Consider the following 25,017-nt stretch of genomic DNA (forward strand, 5'->3'; position numbering starts at 1 on the left):
ATTGATATTAATGCCCTGTTCTACTTGAATAATACCTTGTAAGCTTCGACTTGGAGTAAAGAACTTTGTCTGCTCAAAAGCTCTCGCTACAGCTGGTCCTTTCAGAAGATTAATAATTGAGTCTACCTGTGTGGTTCAAAAGCAGCTAATTAGTGAATGTTTGGGGAAAGGAATAATAATTTAACATTAACTTGAAAATTCCTGAAAATAATATCTGTCAAACATAGACAAGGAAAGAAAAATCAAGGTATTTGTTATACTGAGTCTCTTAAGGTAATTCTGAATAAGAAGCCCTAGGAAAGAATGAAAACCAAAGGCATTTGAGTTAATGGTACCAGTCATAAGGGTGGGGGTAAAATAACTGTAATAAAATTGAAATTCATGTCAAGTAACATCATATAATATTCTGCTTAAGTACAAATTGGCATAAATGTGTTGTTTGCATTCAATCTGCCTTTCAAGGGCAGACTGGCCATTAATCCCATCGATGGGAAGGTTAAAGGGGCCACCAGTCATAGCAGCCAGCAGAGGCACCCATGAAGAAACAGATTGCAAAGAGAGAAAAAGAGGCCAGCCAAGGGGACGGATGGGCTGCGAGAGGTGGCCCTGCCCTGGAAGGGAAGAGCTGCCCAGGACCCCCTTCTGTGGCAGATTCCTCCACTGTTTCTCTGGGCTTCTCTGGCAGCTCCAGCCTAGCCCAAGTAGTTTTTGTTTGTTTGTTTGTTTTTAAGGCGATCCCAAATCTGCTACTTCTATTATGAATATGTTGTGTCTACAACTACAGCCAGCACCTGATACATGTTTTGTTTTTTGCCGTCAAGTCACAGCTGACTTATGGCCCGTAGGGTTTTCAAGGCAAGAGACGTCCAGAAGTGGTTTGCCATTGCCTGCCTCTGAGTCATGACCCTGGTATTCCTTGGAGGTCTCCCATCCAAATACTAGGCAGGGTCAACCCTGCTTAGGTTCAGAGATCTGACGAGATCAAGTTAGCCTGGGGCTATCCAGGTCAGGGCCAATACATGTTTACCTGGAAGAAATTCCCACTGAAATAAGACCACATAAATCACCAGAACTGCCTCTGAGGGGAGAAAGGAGTGTTATTTATTCCTGGTGCTGGGTCTGAATTCAGAAGTGAAAGTAAGCCAATACCTTCCCCTTCCCTTGTTTCTAACAATCCAATAGGACCCACTTTTTAGAAATGTTAAAAGACTTTTCTTAACATGTACCATAATCCTTTACTTTGAGAACACTTCTTCCTTAATCAGTTTGTTGCTTACCTAACTTTATTGCACTTTCGTTGTTTTGTTTGTTCACCACTGAATGAGAGAGAGACGGGCTTGAATAGGGTTACCAGGTCCCTCTTCGCCACCAGTGGGAGGTTTTTGGGGCGGAGCCTGAGGAGGGCAGGGTTTGGGGAGGGGAGGGACTTCAATGCCATAGAGTCTAATTGCCAAAGCAATTTTCTCCAGGTGAACTGATCTCTATTGGCTGGAGATCAGTTGTAATAGCAGGACATCCCCTGCTACTACCTGGAGGTTGGCAACCCTAGGCTTGAATCTACGGATGCGAGGCTCCAGGCAGGACCTGGGGATTCCTCTGGAATTACAGCTCATCTCCAGATAAGTTCCCCTGGAGAAAATGGATGCTTTGGCGGGTGGACTCTATGACATTGCATCTCACTGAGGTCCCAATCCTCCCCAGGCTCCACCCCAAATCTTCAGAAGTTTTCCAAACTGGAGCTGACAACCCTACCCCCCCACCCCCCACTTGTGGCCAGGGTGAACCTGTCAACTCTACTTGAACCTCAGTCATCATCCCTTATCTGTGAACTGTTCTCTAAAATAGAGAACCCGGCCTGATTTACGGTATCTGGTGCCACTTGGTTCAATTCCTCCCTTCCCCTGCCCCTTCTGTAATTCCCGGCATAAAAACTGTATCTGAGGATGTGAACTCTGACTCTGGATTTATGTAGTGTATGGGAAAGTCTACATATCATAGATTCAGTAGCTGAATGAATGCCTCTGCTTTCTACTTCAAAAAAAACCGCTAGGGCTGCCATGCTTCAGGTAGGGCCTGAAAATCTCCTGGAATTACAGCTGATCTCCAGTCTACAGTGATCACTTCCCCGTAGGGTTGCCAGGTGGGTGGCTTTGGCAGGCAATTGAGTGCTAAAGTGGCCATGGTGATGTGGTGCTTCCAGGGGTAAACCTGGAAGTGACGTGATCATGTGCATGTGACCCTGCACGCACGTGATCACCCAGCCCCTAAAACCTCCCACCAATTGAGAGGGGGGAACTGGCAACCCTACTTCCCCTGGATAAAATGGCTGCTCTGGAAGGTGGACTCTATGGCATTATACCCCGCTGAGATCCCTCCCCTACCCAAACACCATCCTCCCCAGGCTCCACCCAAAAATCTCTAGGAATTTTCCAACCCAGATCTGGCAACCCTAAAAATTACATTTCCCTGCAACCCAGAGCCAGCTTTCCTGCTAGTTCCAAGGAAGTGATTTTGGGTGTGCCAGGCACTTGTGCAGTAGTGAGAGGATATCATGTCTGTTGTATTGGATGAATCGCCTGAGCCTGCTGAAAATAAGTAGACAAGGTCTTATGGGGGGGCGATCTTCAGCCACACAGACTTCACTCTGGAGGTGGTCATGTCTTACAGCAAACTCATATAAAAGGACTCAAAAAGGTATATTTCCCAAGTGCCATGTCCTAAATCTCTGTTGACTTTCTTGTTATTTCTTGTTATTACAGTATACCAAATCAATATTAGTGCAGATAAGTAGTTATGTTTAATCTGTTGCAGCAGAAGTAAACAGGAGATATAAACATTTTAAAGATGACCAATTTTTATTCTTACAGAAGCTTTCATGGACTAGACAGAACCCATTTTGTCCCCAAAGCTCATGTTCCCAAACTCTAGTTCTGATACCTGATCAGGGTATATAATTAGATGAATCTTCATTTGAAGTCATAATTCTGACTACTGGGCCATAGACTTTGAAGACAGTCACCCAATTCATCTGGGACCAAGTTCTCTATTGTACAGCTGCTTTGTAAATTCATTAATCTTTTGAAGGTATCCTTTTAGGGCCAGAATTCATTGACATTCAGCAGAATCTTTCCCCAGTAAAAATGCTCTTATGTTTCAACATCAAAGCTACATTTCTGCTTCCCCAACAGACACTTAGAATGCTCTTGATGTATCTTGTTGTTATTACATACATTTGTTTCAGTGGTTTTATTATTTCAGTGTTCAAGGGTGAAAATGTAGGACCTATGGTTGCTATATTTTGCTCTAAATTATCTCTTACCCAGGACTATGTGATTATCTTCAAAAGACTGAAATGGCTTCAGACTTGGACTTTGATAAAGATTAAACTACACATGATGCTTGAGCTCTGTGACCGGAACTCCAGATGTGTTATTTGGTGCTAGACGCAGCCATGAGGTGTGACGGATAAGGGGTTAATCTTCAGCAAGAGCTGACAGACCAAGAGTGGGCGGAGCCAGAGAGCTGACACTCTGAGCTCTGAAGGACAGAAAAGGATTCGAAGCTTGGGACCCAGCCTGGGTAGAAGGCTGTGAAAGTAGTCAAAGCTTGGGACCAGCCTGAGAGGAGGCTGTGATAGATTGGAAGCTCGGTAGCGAGACTGAGCGGAACCTGTACTCTGTGAACCTGAGGGTTCTGTTAAAGCCAAAGCTATTCACTCACACAACCTGTGGGAGTGACAAGAGTTAGAACTGGGTTATAGAGGGCCCATTCTCAGGTCACAAAGGGGAAATAGTCTCTGAGGTAGAGCTATTCCGGTAGCAGGGAGGTGTGGAGGATTACAGCCACTGAGGTGGGGTAGTCAGAGAGAGCTAGGATTAGTCTGAGAGTCTGCATCTGAATAACAGTTCTGAGGGATAGAACTAAGCGTGAAACTGAGAACTGAAGGAACTTGAGTGAAGAAAACATTCTAAGCTATCTCTGAAGTAATCTTACGTAGATAAACCTGACTTTGAGTTTGCCCTCCAATTTCTGCCTTTCCCTTGAAAACCAATCTCTCTGAGTTTTGTTCAATAAAGTTCCCTGATTTGGCTGTTTCAGTTAAAAAGCCTCTTGTCTCCTATTTCTCACTGAGGTAAATACTAGTGTGGGACTGGAGGAGAAGGAAAATAATCTCCTCACAATACACTCAGGCCAACGCTTTTCCCTCAGCACATACGGCCGGGCTGAGAGAGTGGGATGTTGAAGTGGTTGAAAGGGGGGTGCGTCATAGAGGGCCATAAGGATTGTGGCCAAAGAGACACACACAATATAGATTGTGTTTTAAATAGAAATCTGACAGTCTGTTCTTGCATCTCATGGCCTTTTTCAAGGTAGCCAGTTCTCATTTCACCACACTCACACTTAGAGTTATCAACCTCCAGGTTGTGGCTGAAGAGCTCCCTGGATTACAGCTGATCTCCAGGCGATGGAGATAGTTCACCTGGAAAAAATGGCCGCTTTGGAAGGTGAATTCTATGGCACTATACTGAAATCCCTCCCCAAACCCCGCTCTCCACAGGCTCCACACCCAACATCTCCAGGTATTTCCCAACCCGGAGCTGGCAACCCTATTCACACTAGGTGGCCTTAGACAAACCTTTCTTTCATAGCCCCCATTTAAAATTTTTCACAGCTGGTATGTTGTAGTGGTTCGAGTATTGAGCTGGAGAGATAGGGGCCTACCCCCTTGCAAGTATGAAGTTTTCTTCATGGCCTTTAGCCAGTTGATGTGTCTGTCTGTCTCTGTCTCTCTCTGCCTAACCTAATTCACAAAGTTGTTGTGTGAATAAAATGAGGGAGATGGAAACTACGTATGCTGCCCTGAGATTCCTGGAGAAAGAGTGAGATAAGAAACCCAACCTTTGATTCTGCACAGGGGAAAATGCAAAAAAACAAAAAAAACAAAAAACCTTTCCCTCTGCCACTGCATACTTTTTAGCTCTGTGTCCTTTGACCTACTAGGGTCCACCCTTAAACTTGACCAGAAGCATATAAGCGGGCCACTCTGAAGCTTTTTCTTCAGGGTTGTTTTTGCTCCCTGTAAATATGATATTCCAGTTCTTGCAGTGTCGGGAATTGTTCTCAATGGGAAATAGGGTCACTATATAAAGTGATGAGTAAAAAGCATAATAGGAAAGTAAGAAGCAGAAAGCAATACTATGCCCAATTTTTAATGCAGGATAATTAACTGATCTTACTCATTACACTAAATTGCAACCAAACACTCAAGGTCAGAGGAGAGCACAGAAGTCCCAAAGCTGAACAATGGTGTTTGTTGCAAACACAGCATACAAAAACAGAAATGCACAACATCCTATGGGACCACTTAATCTGAATAGGCCTGATTTAGGAGGCAACAGAAAATAAAATCCCCTACCTGACTAAACAGATGTTCCAAACAACCATGGAGTTTGTCCTGCTTATCATGAGAGATGCGAATACTTAACGGAAGTTCATCACCTGGAGGTTAAAATAATAGTGGACAACATTACCGGCTTTAATAGTCTATTCAAACTGTGTATGTTAACAAGATTTGATGGAAATTACACAGGTCGGGTGCAATGCATACAAGCTACTACACGGATTTTAAGGTAATCTTGTGGGATAGTTCTCCTGGCAATGGATTCAATAAACTTCTCATGGAAGCAGATCTTCTCCCACCTTCCTACAGCAGTCACTGTGACCCCTGAAAATTCACTGGCCATGGACAAAATGCCCCCCTGTATAGGATTCTGCAGTGAAGAGGGGATCAGGTAAAACCACTCCTCTCTTCTACCAGCAGGCCTCTAACTGACAGAAGAAGCTTTGCTGAGAAGAGGATGGAAAGGGTTGGATCCAGCACAAGGATTGCTGCCAGGTCAGGAGGCTGCAGTGGAAGAGGCAAAATCTTCCATTCCTCCCCTGCTATCAGTGAAGCTCCACTGACAGAAGATGCAAGAAGGGTAACTTTGTCCCTTTCCCTGCCCCAGTGCAGCCTCCTGGCCACATGGCTATTACTCCACATGGGTCCCTCCAACAACGCTGGGAATAAATTTTCCTGGAGTCAGAAAAGGCTGCTGCTGGGGGCAGGGAAAAGCCAGGAATATTCACAACTGTTAGCACTTCCCCCTGACTGATTGTTGGATCTAGCCCAATGCGTTCCAATGCATCCTCATCAAAGTGGTTTTGCTCTCACACAGATCATAGGATCCAACTTCTGGTGTTGACTAGAAAAGGATTCTACCTGCACAATCCTAAGGGAGGGGTGGTTAGAAAGTACCCGGAGACAGCGCTGCCACGCCACCTCCTGAGTGGCTTCCTGGCCCAAAAAGGAAGGCAAAAAGGTAATTTTAACAAAAGCCTATGAAACTCCTCCATAGGGTCTCATGGGGCTATGCTTGCTTTTTTGCAGATGTAATTTGGTGCCAGCTAAACGGGGTGTTCCTGGGCCAAAGGGGCTTTGGGAGCTGACTAAAGCCAGTTCCGCCCCTGGGAATGCCCCCTTTGATACTAGCATGAGCCCTTGCACCAGGAAAATGCTGCTGGCGAGGCCGCTCCAGCAGCTGCAGCTCTCACTGCCATGCTACTCCTCAGAGCCGGTGTAAGTGGCCCCGCACTAGCGTTACTGCCAGTTTAGCTGGTGGAAGTGACACTAACACCGACGCTGTGGTCATTTAAAAATTCCCTCATTTAAAAATTTATTGGGCTTGCAATTTCAATTTCCTTAGCTCTACCTGCACAAATTCCCAAAATGTTAGTAAAATAATAATATATCACTTCTCAACATTAAACAAAAAACCTGGTTGTGGCAAGAAAACACTGGCACCACTGTGTCCCTGCAGCAGAAGACACACTGTGAAGTGACATGTGGGCAGAAAGAAGAGAAACAGTCTTCTAAAATGGAAGACGCTACTTGCCAGTGTAAAAAAGCACCATTCAACAGCTGCTTACAATACTATTGCATCCACTGCTGCAATACACAGCAGTCAGAAACCCCACAATTCAAGTTGCAGAGCTAAATGCTTCTTTCAAGAAATTCAAAATTGTAAATTCAGTAAATGAAAGAAAACATGAATTCCCTACAGTGGTGGTGCTAGCTCAGGGAGCACTGTCCAGATTCTCCATAACAACCAAGCAACTAACTCTTCCCCCACCCCCACAAAATGTAGATAAATCTCAGTCTCTGCATCATGCCTGGATAGAACAGAAAAAGAATGCCTGTTCCTTAAGAACCAAGGCCTTCTCACTCCAGAGGAAGCTTATCAATCACATTCCATAGATGCATGCCCACACGCATTGACCCTGCAAAACAACAGGCATTAGAATCCAGTAATAAAGGACACAACATGCACTAATTCGTTTGTCATGCACTTTATGCTGGCAGCGCAGACTTATTCTTTCAACACACGCTGTGGTAGAGGGCTGAGGAAAATGATGGTGATTAAGTTGCTCTATATAACAACAAACTGGCTAACCCCTTTGAAACCAGCATAATCAGATAAGCTACAGGCAAGAAAGGTAGGGGTTTCTACTTACTTGGGGTACTCCCCAAATAGGCAGAAAAATAGGACTGTAAATTAACCAAAAACACAGCCTGATGAGGACTAACTATGCCACAGGAGAGACAGAATGTTGAGAGCAGATGGGTTCAGTTAAATAAAAAAGGAGGGAGGAAATGTTAGCCTTCTCATGCCTTGAAGACTTAGAGAATCCTGGAGGGGGAGATTTGGGGAAATGGGATATTTTAAATCGTTAACCCTCCCACAACTTGCACGCCATAATTTTGAACATGCAGTTTGGCAAGGCTAGAGAAACAAGTTAGTTGTAAGTTATACTAACGGTTCTTATGATGGGAGACAAATACTTCCCCTTAAAAATGTTTCTTAAAAATCACCGTACTTGGAGACTGTAGTTATTATTCTATGTACTGGTAAGAAGAAGAAAAAGGGCGGGGGGAGTTAAAAATTACCTGAATCCATTTCATCACTGTGAAAATAAGAACTGCATTGGCTACTGCAAATACTGGTAAAAGAAGCTATGGAATTCCTGTTACTGTTGCAGTCACTGAATAGGGAAAAGAAAGCACAAAAATATAAATCTTTTTCAGAACATTTATGTTCATAGTGTTTTTTCATATCCCTTTATTTTCATTTCTTACCCAGGTGCCTCTTTGCAACACTTTGCCAAAGCTCTTTGTGCCGTTAAACAAACCACACGGTAACTTTTATTCACCTTCACATAAAAAAATGGTGGAAAGCTCAATGGTACTATCATTTAAAACATCACAAAGAGAGTTTTCTGCTGAAATTAAATGGTTGACGGGTGTGGCAAAAAGCATACTTGAACGATACTATATGCGCTAAGAATGGAAAGCATGATTCATTCATGTTTAATATCAGCAATACTATGCATTATCTTTTTACTACTGATGGAGATAAGAGACAGTTACCTATATGAATCCCGGTTGCTAATAGTGTCATGACCAGAATCTTCCTGCTCATCTCCAGCAACACTGAAGCAGACCTTTTTGCCATTTCGTTCTCCTTTTTCAGTGTCACTGTCTGTAGGTGGTAATGACTCGTGCATTTTACGTTGTGATTTTGGAGAGCACGTTATTGAAGAGAGAAGACTGAAATATAATGTTCAATTAGGTTACTTTCACTTTCAAAAGCAGTCTACAGAGATGGTACATTCTACCAGTACTAATACTTGGGGCTATTTAAAAGGAATACCGTGGACTGAACCTGATATGTTATGCACCAGGAAATATGGACATTTTGAGCAACAGGTATTCAACCTTTATCTGCAGTGTTCACATGCCTGTAAGGTTTTTCTGCAGATTACAGATCACTGGGGTTCAAATGATGCATCTGAACGAGTCGGATACAGATTAAGAACTCTTAAAACAACATGCAGGGTGATGTGGAACCCTGATAGGTCACTGCCATGTAGGGTTACCAACTCTAGCTTGAAAAATTTCTCGAAATTTGCGGTGGAGATTGCAGAGGGTAGAGTTTGGGGAGGGAAGGAAGCTCAACAGGGATTTTTCTCACAGAATCATAGAGTTGGAAGGGGCCATACTGTCCATCTAGTCCAACCCTCCTGCTCAATGCAGGATCCATACACTTCACCCTCCAAAGCAACCATTTCATGCAGGGGGACTGATCCCTGTAGCCTGGAGATCTCCAGGCCCTATCTGACAGTTGTCAATCCTACTGCCATGTGTGAACTTGAGAAAAGGAGGAAAAGAGAGAGAGAAAGCTCACCCTCATTTTTTCCTATTACTCCTATTCAAAAATTTAAAAATAAGCCTCTGGGTACCCTCTTTCTGTATAAAAAAAAAGAGGGGAAAAACCCTGCTTTCTTCCAGAACAATTAAAAGTCCACTCAAAGTCCATGAGAAATAGGAATTAAAGCTTGGTGATTCCAGGTTTTAAAATTAATATGCTGTTTCAGAAATAAATCTGGGTATTGTTGGAAGAGTTTCCCATTAGGTCACTTTGTTTGCCAACAAGAATTTTGTATAAACACTTAATGTAAGATTCCCTTGCGTATTGTTAACATTTGCAACTTATGACTCACAGTATTTATTTTTGATTATAGCATATTCACTTGCGCATGAAAAAACCAAAACATTTTTACTGATGGTTTTCATCACACACCACTAGGGAACAGAAAAGAAGCAACAGTGACGGCATGGTAAGTAGAAAGCTACTGAAATAGTAACTGAGCCTACAAAATGACGGTATTGATTAAACAAGATTGATGATTTTGTATAATTTTTTTTCTTGGTTTATCCTGTGGTTAAGAATTTTTCAGATTCAGAATGTTTATGCAGTAGTTTAGAAAATTTACAAAGGTTTTGAAGTTAACATTGTAATTCATGAAACATAAAGCAGTTTTCATGCTATTTCAGAGCAGGTATACACACTACTTTTAAGGACACTATTGTCCTCAAAAATAATTGCATTGATATAAAATGTTTATGCTTATGAAGAACTTTAAGAAACCCTGGTCTTTGAGTTTATTTAAAGTCAAACATTTTTTTCAGTAGCAGAAGTTTTAGTATTTCACGTTTTACTATATATTTATCAATGCAATCCTGGGGGTGGGAGGCTCAGAAGCCGGTGTGACCCCAATGCCGGCGTAAATGCCACTTGCGTCATTGAAATGGGTACTTACGGCAGTGCCGGGGAGTGGTGTGACAGTGCCATGCATTGACACTAGCACAGCTGCAGCGGCAGCACACCTCCCAGGGGCGGGTTTGACATTAGTCAGCTCCCTGAGCCCTTTCACCCAGGGAACGCCCCCTTTTGCTGGTGCAAACTTATGCCAGCAAAAATGGTAGTGCAGCCCGTGCAACTGCATACAGTAGTTTGATGGACATTGGGGGAGCTTTCCTGTTCAGTTTGCTGGCCACGGTGCGGCAAGCTGCTCAGGAGGCGGTACAGCTGCACCATGGCTGCGCCGTCCCTGGCCGCAGCACAACTACCCCCCTTAGGATTGCACTGGCCACCACTGTATGCAGCCTAAAGAGGAAACTCCTATCATAAATTTTTGGCTCTTCTGAAACCTTTACAATATGCTCTATTCCATGCTTGTTCCACTGCTAGAGAAATTGCTTTCCCCTTTTAGGACTATTCTAAACCTGATTAAGTGAAAACTATGTCTCAGTTTACAATTTTGATCTTATCTTCTGCTTTACCTTATTACACCATAGCTGCCAAACTAGTACCATGGCCAGGAAAACAGAGCAGAGTTGCCTATCTGTACACCTTATGGCTTTCCCCCTCCCCTCCCCAAATGGCACCTTTACATGGGCTTGCTTAGGTAATCTTGTCTTCTAAATTTTAGAAGGTTCATTTAAAAAACATGTCTGAATCACAATGATTTAGTTTTCCTTCTCAGTTCAACTGTTGGTTGTTTTATACCAGAATTAGAATATTTATTTTGATTTTTGTTTTGCTTCTAAAGCCCGTAAAGCTGTGAAAGAGATGCATAATTTTTAGAAATAATAGCTTGGATCCTGTGAAGAGGGGCAGAAAGGAGCAGAGTCACAGCTTGGTTGTGCTACTGGACCCAGGTTTCCTGTTGGATAAGCAGGCAGCAGCAGTCATCAGGAACACTGGCTCTCGCTAGCCAGCATGGGATAGCAGTTAACAGTGGTGCTTTGGGGCGGTGGACTCTAACCTGGTGAACTGGGTTTGTTTCCCCACTCCTCCACATGAAGCCAGCTGGGTGACCTTGGGCTAGTCACAGCTCTCTTAGAGTTCTCTCAGCTCTGCCTACCTCACAGGGTGTCTGTTGTGAGGGGGGGAAGGGAAGATTATTGTAAACTGTTCTGATTCTTCCTTAGGTGGTAGAGAAAGTCAGCATATAAAAACCAACTCTTCTTCTTCTAGCTTTGGTTAGTTAGCAAATTGCAAGCTGCAGCCTTTCCTGTGCAAAAAAAGATCCTGCCACTGTGATGCATGCCCTGGGAACATCTGGATTAGATTACTCTAATACTGCACCAAGAATGCTGACTGGCGCAGGTAGTAGGAACCATAACTCTTCAATGTTGTTTTATCTACACTGGCTTAAAATATCCTTCTGGGCCCAATTCAAGCTGCTGGTTTTGACCTTTACAGCCCTATATGACTCAGGACTGGCATACTGTAAGAATCGCCTACTCCCATCTGAATCTACCCAACTATAACATGTATCTTCAAGGGCCTAGTTTATTGACCCTTCTTTCTGTTTATATTTTTAATTATTTTACATAGGTATGTATGTACTGGTTTTAAAGTTGGTTTTAAGGTTTACCGTTTGCTGCTTGAGGACTCTAATTGAGGGGAAAGACAGGATAAAATGTTTTTTAAAATATTAATGTTTATTAATAATAATAAAAACTTGTTTTCTTCTGGTGCTGAATACAGTCAGATTCCGTAGGGATTTGAAAACAGCACAGAAGCTACATGACACTATAAGAAAAAAAAATCCTTTTACAGCAAATGAATATGTTATCATCCAAAGGTCTTATGAGTATGTTCCATGGGGTTACTTACTCGTCTATTTGAGAAACACAATTTTCCACCTCTTTCAGTGCAGCTTGCAATTTGCACAACAATTTCTGATAGACATCTTGTGTTTCCAAATCCTCTTCTTTTAACAGGTATCTCAAACCATGGCCATCCTGTTGACCTAAGGAATGTCCTGATGGAGCTGCCATAGTAGTAATTGTATGTTGTATATAAACCATGGGACTCAGTTTATCTGGACATAATGGAAATAAAATAAAATGCACAAAATATGTTATAATGTATGCTGATCTCTGTAGCTATAGCTCCACTATTTGAAAACCAAAGCTGGTGAACTGAATGTCATAAATCAAACTAATAATCATTCTAAAATATTTGGTACATGAGCCATTTTGAATTGGAAATCCAGGCATGTATAGAAAATCAGTTGTGGTCAGTGGTTTTTTTTTTTTTTTGCAAAGAATATTAAAATAGTCTGCTTGCTAGTGAGATACTTCTGCTATTGAAAAGGTGAAATGCTGTAATAAGTCTGAATAAGCAATCAAGAATAAAAAAATTGTACACAGTTCTTGTCAAAAGCTGCCAGAGACTCAGGAGTTGTTAACAGACAATGACAAAATGTGTGATATTATGAGCTAAAAGAGGTAGTGACTTTCAAGAACATTTTAATCAGCCTTAAAAATTCATGTTTCTCATCCCTTTTTGAGGCATTGGGGGGAATTGCTTTAAAAGCAGATTAAATGCTTTGCCTATTCAGGAACGATTTGTAATAATTTTGAATAGCCTTCCTTTGCCTTCAATGAAGTCAGCATGTAACCATGATGTCATCACATTTTCCTTGAAGATTTCTGTTAGACTAGACCATAGTGCCCACTGTCAGCGTAAGGACAGAAGTCAGTTTTGCCCTTTCAACAATGCTTTCTCCAGATGAAATGCTTCAGACCCCCCGACACACACAAATGAATGACAGCTTTTTAGTTATGCAGAAAAAGATTAATTGAGGTGGGACCTATATTTGTTTTTGCCCCAGGCAAGCCCAGCCATTTATCAAGCTCTTCCTTCCTGGGATCCATTTCTTCATCCCATTAGAGTGGGATGGAAAGCTGTGATCTTGCAGACAAATAGTCGGCTGTAAGACCACATTTTAAAGCTTACCTTGGTCAGTATGTTTGTTTTCTTTTTCATATGAAGAATGTTTTCTGCTGTCTAACTGAACACCAAAGGAACTGCCAACTGAAGTTGAGGTTTTAGGGTATGAGACTTCCATCACGTTAATGTGGCAATTAGTCGGACAAAAATCACTGCTGTGCAATGGTGAGATCTTTGATTTAGCTTGCTTAAAGGTAGGCCATGCTCGGTTTTTTAAAACTCGCGAAAACTGCAGATAAGAACATAAAGGGAAGCTTATAATATCATCAAAATCTACATCCTGAGCGATACCTTTTTAAAAAAAAAATTAAACAAATGTAGTTTCACTAATTTATTTTTCAGATGGGAGAAAGTTTCATTTTGTTAGCATAATTGTACTTGGTACTAGAAATGAAAAAATCCCCCCCCTTCCTTGTTAAGCACTTGAATCACTATTCTGTCTCTTGCATTACAAAAGGGACAGTGGCCCAAAACAAAAATCTCAGCTTCCAGGATCCTTATATTTCTGCACATCACCTTAACAGCATCTCATTGTTGGCCCTACCCATAAGGAGCTCCACACATAGTCCATTTTTTACCTCTATGATGAGTTAAAGAAAGCTTTGGACATTACACAGAACCGGTAATTATGGATGCATAAATAATCTGTGCACTTTTTTTTTTTTTTTTTTGCAGATTCATGTAACAGCTGTAGAGGCAATTTGTGCTTCTCACCTATGGTGAGAAAAATGAGTTCTACTCACATTTGTAGCTCATTTATCTCACCACATGAGTGGTACACAGCTTCTCTTCCCCGATATTATGGGAGAAATGTAAATAATGGATATGCCCATCACCCATGCATTTACTTTCAAGTCCAAAGTGGCTCTTCATTTGATCGTCTTTTGGGTCAGGCATAATACATTGGAGTTACTGATGTTGGAAAAGAAACAAAGAAAACCCTTTCTCACTTATACCCTGCACCCTCTCTTCATAGGAAGCTCAGGGCCACTTACATTTAAAAATACAACAAATACAATACAAATGCAAATAAATGCAATGAGTATAGAACAATAAAACCAGTTAAAACGTCAACTTAACAACAAACTATTATGAAGAATTAAAACAACTGGCCATCTCCCCCGTACATAATGCTAAGCAAAGGCCACACAAAACAATGAATTAAAACAACTGGCCAGCTCCCCGGTTCATAACGCTAACCAAAGAGAGCACAAAATAAAGCAGCCATTTTCTCCAGGTGAACTGATCTCTATTGGCTGGAGATCAGTTGTAATAGCAGGAGATCTCTAGCTAGTACTGGAGGTCGGCAACCCTAGACATAAGCAATGTCATCTCTACCACCATCCCTTTCCTGGTCATTGCAAAGTCAGGAGCTACATTGTCACGGCAGCATGTCAAGTTCCAAAGTCCCTGGGAAATTTAATTTTAGATGGATATCAGAATTGCAAGGAATCTTACATTACATGCCCCCTTGCTCAGTGCCCTAAATCCAAAGCTATAGCATCCACAACAGATGGGGCCGGTGGAGATTATTGGCTTTTCTGATTTCCATCTCTGGCCAATCTCCTCAGTGAGGACATTTTATAGGAGCCAATTACTGAGTTAGAGCGCCATCTATGTTTAAGTTATGTTTAGTTTTAAGATTTAGTTGTATGTTTTAATGTTGATATATCTATATATATTTATATATTTATATGGCTTATTGTATTCATTTTGTTGGAAGCTGCAGTAAGCCCAGCAGTGCCAGGGAGGGCAGGATGTAAACTTAATAAATAATAATAATAATGGCTGTCCAGCTTCTGCTTGAAGGCCTACAGTGAAGAAGAGCCCACCAGCACATCAAAAATTAGTATGAAAGGGAAAAAAAAGATAAACTAGTAGAAATGTCTGCAATTCTTCCTATATCAATCCAGACTCAAAAAACGCTTGTGGCAATTTGAGCTTAGTTGAACATGGGATTTCCTAGAAACACTTTCCCCAATGGATCAATAAAATTTTCACCATAAGGAAAGCTGTTAAAGCCAGTAAAAAGTTTTAACAGAATTAAATTTTGAATTTAGCTCATATTACAAAGCATTTTTCTTTTTTGAAACAAAAATTCAGAAAATATAGTTTCTCCAAGGTTTCTGATATCCATCTAAAACCTTGGGGAAACTATATCCATCTGAAATTACATTTCCTAGGGTTCCTGGCACTTGACATGCTGTAGGGGATGGGGCTTCTTTCTCTCTTCTAACAGCTGTAGCAACTGTTGTTGCAGCAGAACTCAAGCAGGTGGGAGACTGTGTGGGAGTGTCAATCCACAGTTATAATCCAAATCAGAGACGAACTATCAGGGAATGGAGCCTGGTTCAGAACAGTGGTTGAAACTGCCATTGTCGCAGCCAATTTATGGTGTCCCTGTGGGTGTTTCAAGGCAAAGTTGAACAGAGGTGGTTGGCCATTTCCTGCCTCTGTGTAGCAACCATGGACTTCCTTGGTGGTTTCCCATCCAAGTACTAACCAGGATTCAGAATACAGGAGTACCTTAACGCACACCAAACAGGGTAAGTACAAGTTTCATCCACATCACTAGTTGATACAGTAGAGTTGATAATGCTTATGTCTAGGTAAAGTCAAACTGCTATAATATCTCCAAACACGTGGAACAAGGATGACACTAAAGTTATTTCCTTATATATTCCACATTTCAGTACTCACACATCCTGTCTCATCAAGTCCAAAATGCCTGCTACAATTTTATCAAATGATAAACTCAGATTATTTTTCTTGTGCATGTGTTTCAAAAGCATGAGGACTACTGTACTGGACTTGTTTATGTTATAAATATAATAAAAATGGCAGGAAGCCTCTAGATTTCTATGTATAGGTCTCAGATTTTCAGAGTTAAACTAACAGCACATCTATGGCACTCTCAAGCACTTTTGTTACTATGGTTACATTTACCTCCCTAAAAGAAAAGCACAGCTATTCTTGGAATAGAACATGTTACTAACAGCCATCAGGAACAATAAACATTTAAAAATGACAAATCTGCATCATGATTATGGATTCTGAAATGTTCTTATCTGAAAATTTTAATTAATGTGGGGGCTTATAATAAAATAATGTCAGGTACAGTGATTTTATATTCCTTCTTCATGTGGTTGTGCCAATGTACTTCCTCTTGACCCAATATGATCTTGCTATTCTTGTCTTGGACACACAGCACATCAGATTCCATTCTACAACAACAGGCAGGAAAACATATGAAAAGCTGTCCAACTATGTAGAATTTCTGACTGAGTAGTTAAAAATATCCATCTTTCTTTTTAAAACAATCCTGAGGTGTACTCATGTCAAATTGAACTAAGAGATTCTTTAATTGCTTGAATTGCTAAAAATATCTATTTGGTCTATAAGAATTGTTTGCGTCACTTCAAATAACAAACATATGTAGCAGTTTTGTAGGCTTCACCATATCAAGACAACATTTCAAACAACAAGTGGAAACATCATTTCTGTGAATCGCAAATTACATAAAGGAACTAGGGATTAGTTACCACCAATTAGCCATCCATCCTATGGACTAAATACAATTCTGGATGAGATCTTGGCTGATCTGCTGTCTTTGATTGATGGAACTTGCACTCCTGTACTTCCACTCCTGAAATATATACTGATCAAAAATAGCTAAAATGTATGTTTAAAAATAACTATTTGTCCCCTCTATCAATTGTTTCTACGAAGATATAGACTGAGATCAAAAATGTGAATGATTTTAAATTTTTTACCATTCTTGTTTCGACCTGAAAATTGTTGCTTCAATTTCATTTGAATGACTCAGCTGTTTTGCCTGATCAGCTGTTTGGCAGAGAGGCAGGAGGATGGGGTGCTGGCTTGTCTGAAGCAAATGGGCTTCCTGGCTTGTAAGCCTGTTTTGCCCCTGTTGCTCCCCATGTTGGGGTGGTTGTCCAGGACTCCTCCTTTCTCCAGGCCACCCCAACAAACTGAATGTGATGTCATTGTGTAGATGACGCCATCACAGTCCCCAACCCCATCTCCCTAAACCTCCCACCAGTTGTGAGAAGGAACCTGGCAAACCTAGTCATCAAGTACCCTCCATGTTTCAAAACAAACTAAGACATAAAAACAGCACTTCAGGCAAACAAATTTATATAGGTACCATTATGATACTTATATATGATACACAGCCCTCAGCTATCCGTTCAATGAAACCTTTGTGTTTCATGGCTAGGATTGCCAACCTCCAGGTACTAGCTGATGATCTCCTTCTATTACAATTGATCTCCAGCTGATAGAGATCGGTTCACCTAGAAAAAATGGCCGCTTTGGCAACTGGACTCTATGGCATTGAAGTCCCTCCCCTCTCCAAACCCCACCTTCCTCAGGTTCCACCCCAAAAACCTCCCACCGGTGGCGAAGAGGGACCTGGCAACCTTATTCATGGACACCAGTTAAAACCTTAATGTTAGGTTCGATTTCTACTTGCTATGTGCCTTTTAAAGGGCTGGGGAAAGGGGGGGAATCCAGTATCTGGGAATTTATCCTGACAGCAGTATAAAATTATTCTCCTCCACTGAATGTCCCCCACTTGACTCCCAAAGTTTGGAATGCTATCAAAGATTTGTGTAGCTCTTCACTAGGGTAAGGTAAACTTTGTATGTTCTTTTACAAGAGTGCAATATATGTCACCTGGGACATGTAATTGTAGCTTCCTTCTGGGAAAATCATAGCAATGCAAGTATATAGATGGCTCAACTATTTTCTGTTATCTTTTTCATTGTATGACAGCAGATAAACAAAAGTTTAAAGTATATGGTATTAATCTTGCACAGAAAAAATGAATTAGCCTTACCTTTTTATAGCTAGTGATTCTTCTGCAGATGTGTTCAATTTTCTCACTGCAGATTGTACTGAATTTACTTTGCAGATCAGTAGGGATTACTTCATTTAAACTATTTAGGCTATTACAGTTTTGCACAAATTGCTCGTCGCTTTTTGCTAGTGCTTCAAGAATCTGTGAATAAGACAACAGTAATATATTGTCTCAAGAAGTTAAAAATTATCATATGAATATTCTAAAAATTTGAGTATCCATTAAATACAAACAAAAAGGCTGTTTCTGTGGAGAGGATTTTCTTATCCTAGTAATCACCTCTTTCCAATTTATAGTAGCACATGCAAATATACAGGATATATGGAGCAGATTATCTTTTTTAAATAAATATATTTTCTGCTAGAAAATCTAGTTTTTTTACTATATTCATTTGAAATAAATTGTTCTATACTATAACAAGGAAGAATATTAAAAAAAGAATTAACACAGTGTCTTTGGTTCTCGTAGGTTATCCGGGCTGTGTAACCGTGGTCTTGGTATTTTCTTTCCTGACGTTACGCCAGCAGCTGTGGCCGGCATCTTGAGAGGAGTAACACTGAAGGGCAGTGTCTCTTCAGTGTCTCTGAAGGACAGAGACACTGTCCTTCAGTGTTACTCCTCTGAAGATGCCGGCCACAGCTGCTGGCGAAACGTCAGGAAAGAAAATACCAAGACCACGGTTACACAGCTCGGATAACCTACGAGAACCAATGAACTCTGACCGTGAAAGCCTTCGACAATAACACAGTGTCTGTTTAACATACCAGCCCTGATTTTTGAGTTTATATTAAAGCATGCTACTCACAGTTTTACTGAAGGAAAAATATACAAGTCATAAAGCTGTTAAAATGAGAAAACACTTGACATGTCTAAATGATAAATCAACCAGTGAATGCCATGTTTGTAACCCTATTATGTGTAGAGTTAGATTAGGGAAGGTAAGCAACTGAACTAACCAAGTACAGTACAGTTATTTTAACTTCGTATTATACATATTGTGAAGTTACTGAAAGTGTGTGGTAAAAAAGCAAGAAGTTCAATTTAGGTGTCAAAAAGAAGACTGCTATCACTTAAGATGTCATGAATATTACAAATAGCTATATGAGTTGTAACCAATCGATTATTATGCCTATCAATTCAGAATCAAAAGTCACAAAATAATTCCTTTTTACTTTGCTTCTTTCTGCCAAGACCTTTTCATTAGAACTAGAAATTAATTAAAAAACTGCTGCAATTCTCAGGCAAGAAAACTAAATACTTTAAATTGCTGAATTATAGGATAGTGGAGAGTTTAACTATAACTTCATTGTAATGAAAAGGATGTATTAAAGTCTCAGGATTGCCACAGAGCAGCATAGAGGTCTTCTTGTGTTGCATTGCATGCCCAGTCTTCACACGCATCAATTAATTCCCCAGAGCTATAGCTGTGTTGTACCAAAGAGACTAACCATGCAATCCGAGGGGAGGGGGTCCAAGCGCCTTAGGAGATGGTGTGACCCCTGCAGCGGCATAAGTGCCACTTCACCATCCAGATGGGCACTTATGCAGGGACAAATATGCTGTTGCTGGGGAGCCACACAGCATTTCTCTGGTGCAAGTGCTCACACCAGTGTCAAAGGGGGCACTCTGGCTTTGGGAAAGCCCTTTTGCCCCAGGAATACCCCCTTTAGCCGGCACGAACTTGTGCCAGCAAAAAGGCAGGCATACCCCCATGAAACTCTATGGAGGAGTTTCACTGTTTTTTTTTAGAAATTACTTTTTGTACTTGTATTTTCAGCCCTCAAAGCTGCTCAGGAGGCGATGCAGCTGTGCCATCCCTGGGCACCCTCCAACTATCTCCCCCCCCCCTTCAGGATTGCTCTGTTAGTCAGTTCCAAGATCCTAACTTCCCTGTGAATGTAAGCTAAAGGGCAAGGAGATGAGGAAAAATAGAAGCAGTCCAAATACAAGACCCTTTGGCAATTTGTTTAAATCTTCAAAGAGAAGCTTAAGAGCTTCTGAAAGAGACTCCCCTTTACAAGTACATTGCAGTACAGTTTGGGAAATAAATGGCAAGATATGCATACACTTTCTATTTTTCCAACCAAAACATATGTAGAATCAAATATCAACACCAGATTTATAATGGAAAATTTTTTTTTTTGATTTAAATGAATTTATCCTGTGTAAAATATTCTGACAGTAATTTGTTTTTTAAAAAAACTATGCGGAGCATTTTATAACAAAAGGTTGTTTTTTGATAGATCTAATTATAGTCAGCCTAAAACTGAAGAAAACTGTGATATAGTTCATATAATTATAGCCAGATTTGTTTTAAGTTTTCCAACTGAATCAGCATATTAAAGTGTTCCAATTATTTTTAAGGGTTCAGTGTCCCTCTGGTTTAATTAATGAGACAACTCATTTGTTCAAAGAGGCTGCATTTGGCTATAGCTGCAAACAATGTAGTTTGTTTATATATTTATATCACTCAATATAGCTGCAAACAATACCAACTCTCCTACACAACATTCATTTATTTCAAATTACTATATTTTTAGCAATATTTTGATTCTACAGCATGAGTTTAGAATTCCAGTTGATAGGGAGAAGACAAAATCCAGGTTGCCCAAGTACCTACAATCAGATATCATGTCAAATTAGTTTGATTCAAGGCTTCTCAAACCAGGGAGCCCTCAATTGCACTCCTTCGTGCAAAGAGAGGAGGGAGGGAATATGTGAGTATGGCTGAGAAGCCACATTCATGCCTAAAACCAGACATTTGTCATGTTGTTGGAACACAGCCTGTTTGGGGACATAGAATCGTAGAGTAGGATGGGACCACCAGGGTCATCTAGTCCAACCGCCTGTACAATGTTTTCATTTGATCAAACAAGAAATACAAAGGATTTGTAAAGGGAATTTTAAAGGGAGATTGGAAAGAGAAACTGCTGAATTACAGTTGATATTCAAACTAAAGTCAATGCATTTACCTGGGCTGAATAAAGACCTTGCATTCATGGCCCATTACCAATGCTGATTTCTCCACACCCATCTCTCCCCTGGACATCACAGACTCTTTTGCATATCACACCTAATCCAATCAAGCCTGCTATTCACATTTACATACTGTTCCTCTACTTAAAGACCGATGGATTCACATTCTAGCTGTATCTGAAGAAGTGAGCTGTGGCTCACGAAAGCTCATACCCTACCAGAAAATAATTTTGTTAGTCTTTAAGGTGCTACTCTTGCCCTTTTTGACTAAGAAATAATGAATGTTTGTTTAATCTCAAATGGACACTCTAAAACAACTGTTTCCCCCCCCCCATGTAGATGCACTGTAAATAAAATGATACTGAGCACAAAAGTAAAATAGGAATCAAGTGAGGGCTTTGGAATGAGGGTGGTTCCATTCGTTTCAGCCATACTGCCAATCAGTCATGCCAGCATAAATGCTGTCCACTGCAGATTTGCCCAGGAAGTGCTACAGAGGATTTCCATATGGAAACCATTGCCTGTGTCAGACAAGTTAGTAGATTTTCACCTCTTTGGCATTTGTTGTTTTAAGTTCAGACGTTTAATTGATGGTTCTGCCTTGGCTTTAGTTTTTCCTGACTGGATGATCATGATACATAACCATTGTTCAGGTTAGTGATAACCAGGCCACTTACCAAAAACTACGTTATATGTAATTGATATAATCCTATTGACTGGTAGCCATAGTCTGCTGTTCTAGTGACAGAAACTAGCTATCTGGACACTTCTTCATATTTACCCACCATCAGAAGGGTATGGGGCTGGTTGCATAAGAAAGTTTCACAGCTTATGGGGAAAGCCCTGTTTGCAGAGGGACGATCAACTTGTTGCCTCACACCTGGCTACTCATATTTATTTAGTTTGCCCTGTTGAAAGGATATTAATTTGTTCTGGGAGAGGGGTTACTACATGCACCTTTTTTTAAAAAAATGTATAAACTAACATAAAGATCACTTTAAAGATAGGATATAAATGATAGGAAGAAATTAAAACATGTTATGTTTCTTACCTTTGCTGTCAAAGTAAAAAAGCCCTTTGGTTCAATCATCTTCTCTAAAACATGGCATTTTATTCCAGCAGTACTGTCATACTCATAAACCACACCATATTCCAAATGAACATTATCCACAGTTAGGCTGACATGGTCCTTCCGTCCATCAATAATTGCCATGGTGTTAAATTTGTCAATTACTTCTAAAAAAATTAAAATAATCTTCTTACTTCCTACCTGTTTTAAACAACTTTTGTTATATTTACTGAGCAATATAATTAAAGGTTTAACTGGATGAGTTAATATGAAGAAATCAGTTGTAATGTAATTATCACTGTAACATTCCAGCTATGAGGTTGAAACCCCAATATTGTTCTTGACAGAACCATAGATACAGGGTAACTGACTGACAAGTTCACCTCTGGTAGTCATGCATAGCCAATATAGGCCTCAATCGACAATCTTCTTAATCCCAAATTCCTCATTTACATCAGAGATGGAAAAATTATGTTAGGATAGTATGGTTAAAAGTTAAAAATAAGGGAAATGCACAGGTAGCTAAAATCCCTTTGATTGAATTGTGTTCTACTCCAGAATACTGTTCAAAGAGGAATCCGCAGATTCAGTAAAGATCCAAATCTTCACCCCGGAAGAAGAAAGGAGGAGAAAAAAAACTTATCTTATGCTTCCCTCATCCTCCTTTTCAATGTGACCTTCAAATTACAAAAAGGTTAGACATTTATTTTACCAGTACTGGAATATTGCACCAGAAGTTTATGGTGGTGCTTTTGTTTAGACTCCTGAGTCCACAAGCAGATAGCAAACCTTTATGTTTTAGGGATGACTCAAGTTGCTGCTTTTGAAAGTCTGAAATGCTGCTTTTAACTGTTAAATCCAAGCTAGAGTAACCGTTGGGAAAGGTTACTTCTATATCAGGTTTTACACAGTTTAAGATTAGCTAGAGGGCCCTGCTCAGAATTCCATCTAAATAGATAGAAGATTGGCATCCACCAGGAGGAAGACCTTTTCAGTAGACACCCCAGCATAGAAGCATCTGCTTTGCTCAGTGGCCCATCTTTGTCCTTCACTTGTTTATTTTGGAGGTAAATAGAGGCATGTGTTTTTTCAGTTCCACCATGCATGCATTTGGGACTGGACTTTGACCTTTTATTATTTATTTAACATCCTTATATTCCACCTCTCCATACATGTAACTATAAAGCAGCTTAAAATTTTGCAAACAAAAATAGGAATTAGAAATCATTTTTAAATAACTATGGATGTTGTGGTAAACATACAGGCTTCTCACACAGTATGAGAACCAGCGTGGTGTAGTGGTTAAGAGCAGTGGTTTGGAGCGGTGGAGTCTGATCTGGAGAATCGGGTTTGATTCCCCACTCCTCCACATGAGTGGTGGATGCTAATCTGGTGAACTGGATTTGTTTCCCCACTCCTACACAGGAAGCCAGCTGGGTGACCTTGGGCAAGTCATGCTCTCTCAGCCTGACCCACCTCACAGGGTGTCTGTTGTGGGGAGGGGGAGGGAAGGCGATTGTAAGCCGGTTTGATTCTGCCTTAAGTGGTAGAGAAAGTCGGCATATTAAAAACCAACTCCTCTTCTTCTATTTCTCAAAAAGAAGGCAGTGTCTCTCTCTCACTCATTCACTCACTTCAACAAGGTAAATCAACTTTCCCTTCATGTTCTGTCCATGCATTTCACTAAAAAAGACATGCAACTTTTCTTCTTCAGCTGTTATACTGAAAGCATGAAAAGGATATGTAAAGATCTCTGAGACATTTTCTTTCTCTGCTTCAGTGTAATGCCCAAAGCTGCCTTTCATTTAACTTACTAACATAGAGAGGCACAATGCTCTCCTACCTTCTACTTTACATTCAAATGCATCTTCTCCTTCATCCCCCAAGGGTTTGCAGTTTGTTTTCTGAAGATCTTCCTGGGCACTTTCAATGCTGTTATATACCCATTGAATAGAATCTTGCTGGAGGGAGATAACAATAATGATTTTAAAATGTACGTGCCTCATAAAAATTGTATAACATAATAGCTTTGCAGGAGAAAACAGCTGATGTTTTTACTGGAGCTGAGCTGAAATAGGGCCAAATTTTAATTAACATTTTGAGGGTCTCCCCGCTTCACTGATTTACTGGCTTGAAAGGGCACAAAATTATTTGAGAATGGTACACGACTGTGATAGTGGTACCTGGCAGAATGGGAAATGGATCCTTGTATTGCAAAACCAACCAAGGTAGTCAGCTTCTCACCATGCTATTCTGTAATTGTTTCATTGCTTCATAGTGTAAGACAGGAAAGGACATGTTGCCTCATACTTTCTGTTTGCTGTGCAGTGCAGAAAGGGAAGACAATGAAATCACTGTTGTACACCTCAGCAAGACATGAAATGTTGGCCAGATGGCTACATGAGGACATCTTCCTTCCTCTCCAAGATCCCATTCATAGTAAGGACAACATGACAATTTGTTTTCAGTGATATCAAATATGATTCATATCACCACATTTGTTACATGATAATTGAGTTGCGGAGAAAGAATTCTAACAATAAGTAAAAATGGCCTTAATACAGAGGTGGATCCAACTGTAATAGTTGGGGAGAAGGCGAAGAAGCGGTAATGGGATTCAAAGACCCTTCTCCCACCTCAAAAGCACATTTTTCATCCTGAAAATGCTGACCAGCAAAAAATCTGGAATTATTGTTTTCACCTTTAAATAAATAGTTTTACATAATACTAGAACACGGGGTCATCTGCTAAAGCTGGAGGGTGAGAGATTCAAAACAGATAAAAGGAAGATTTTTTTTCCCCAACGCATAGTTAAATTGTGGAACTCCCTGCCCCAGGATGTGGTGATGGCTGCCAGCTTGGAGGGCTTTAAGAGGGGAGTGGACATATTCATGGAGGAGAGGGGT

At 40.6% G+C, this 25,017-nt stretch overlaps 1 protein-coding gene across 2 annotated transcripts in view; it reads right to left on the bottom strand.

The window, feature by feature from the left end:
* Positions 1-25,017, bottom strand: part of PREX2 (phosphatidylinositol-3,4,5-trisphosphate dependent Rac exchange factor 2) — a 147,326-nt gene that overhangs the window by 44,457 nt on the left and 77,852 nt on the right. For both annotated transcript variants that reach the window (XM_056854475.1, XM_056854474.1), the window contains exons 21-29: positions 23,955-24,072; positions 22,094-22,278; positions 18,046-18,207; positions 13,194-13,416; positions 12,066-12,273; positions 8,468-8,647; positions 7,988-8,082; positions 5,417-5,499; positions 36-126 (exon numbers count right to left, since the gene is read on the bottom strand). In XM_056854475.1, the coding sequence (XP_056710453.1) occupies positions 36-126; positions 5,417-5,499; positions 7,988-8,082; positions 8,468-8,647; positions 12,066-12,273; positions 13,194-13,416; positions 18,046-18,207; positions 22,094-22,278; positions 23,955-24,072 (1,345 nt within the window). The remainder of the gene's footprint in view (positions 1-35; positions 127-5,416; positions 5,500-7,987; positions 8,083-8,467; positions 8,648-12,065; positions 12,274-13,193; positions 13,417-18,045; positions 18,208-22,093; positions 22,279-23,954; positions 24,073-25,017) is intronic.

This window comes from Euleptes europaea, chromosome 8, assembly GCF_029931775.1.
Source record: "Euleptes europaea isolate rEulEur1 chromosome 8, rEulEur1.hap1, whole genome shotgun sequence".
In the NCBI taxonomy this organism is placed as follows: Eukaryota; Metazoa; Chordata; class Lepidosauria; order Squamata; family Sphaerodactylidae; genus Euleptes; species Euleptes europaea.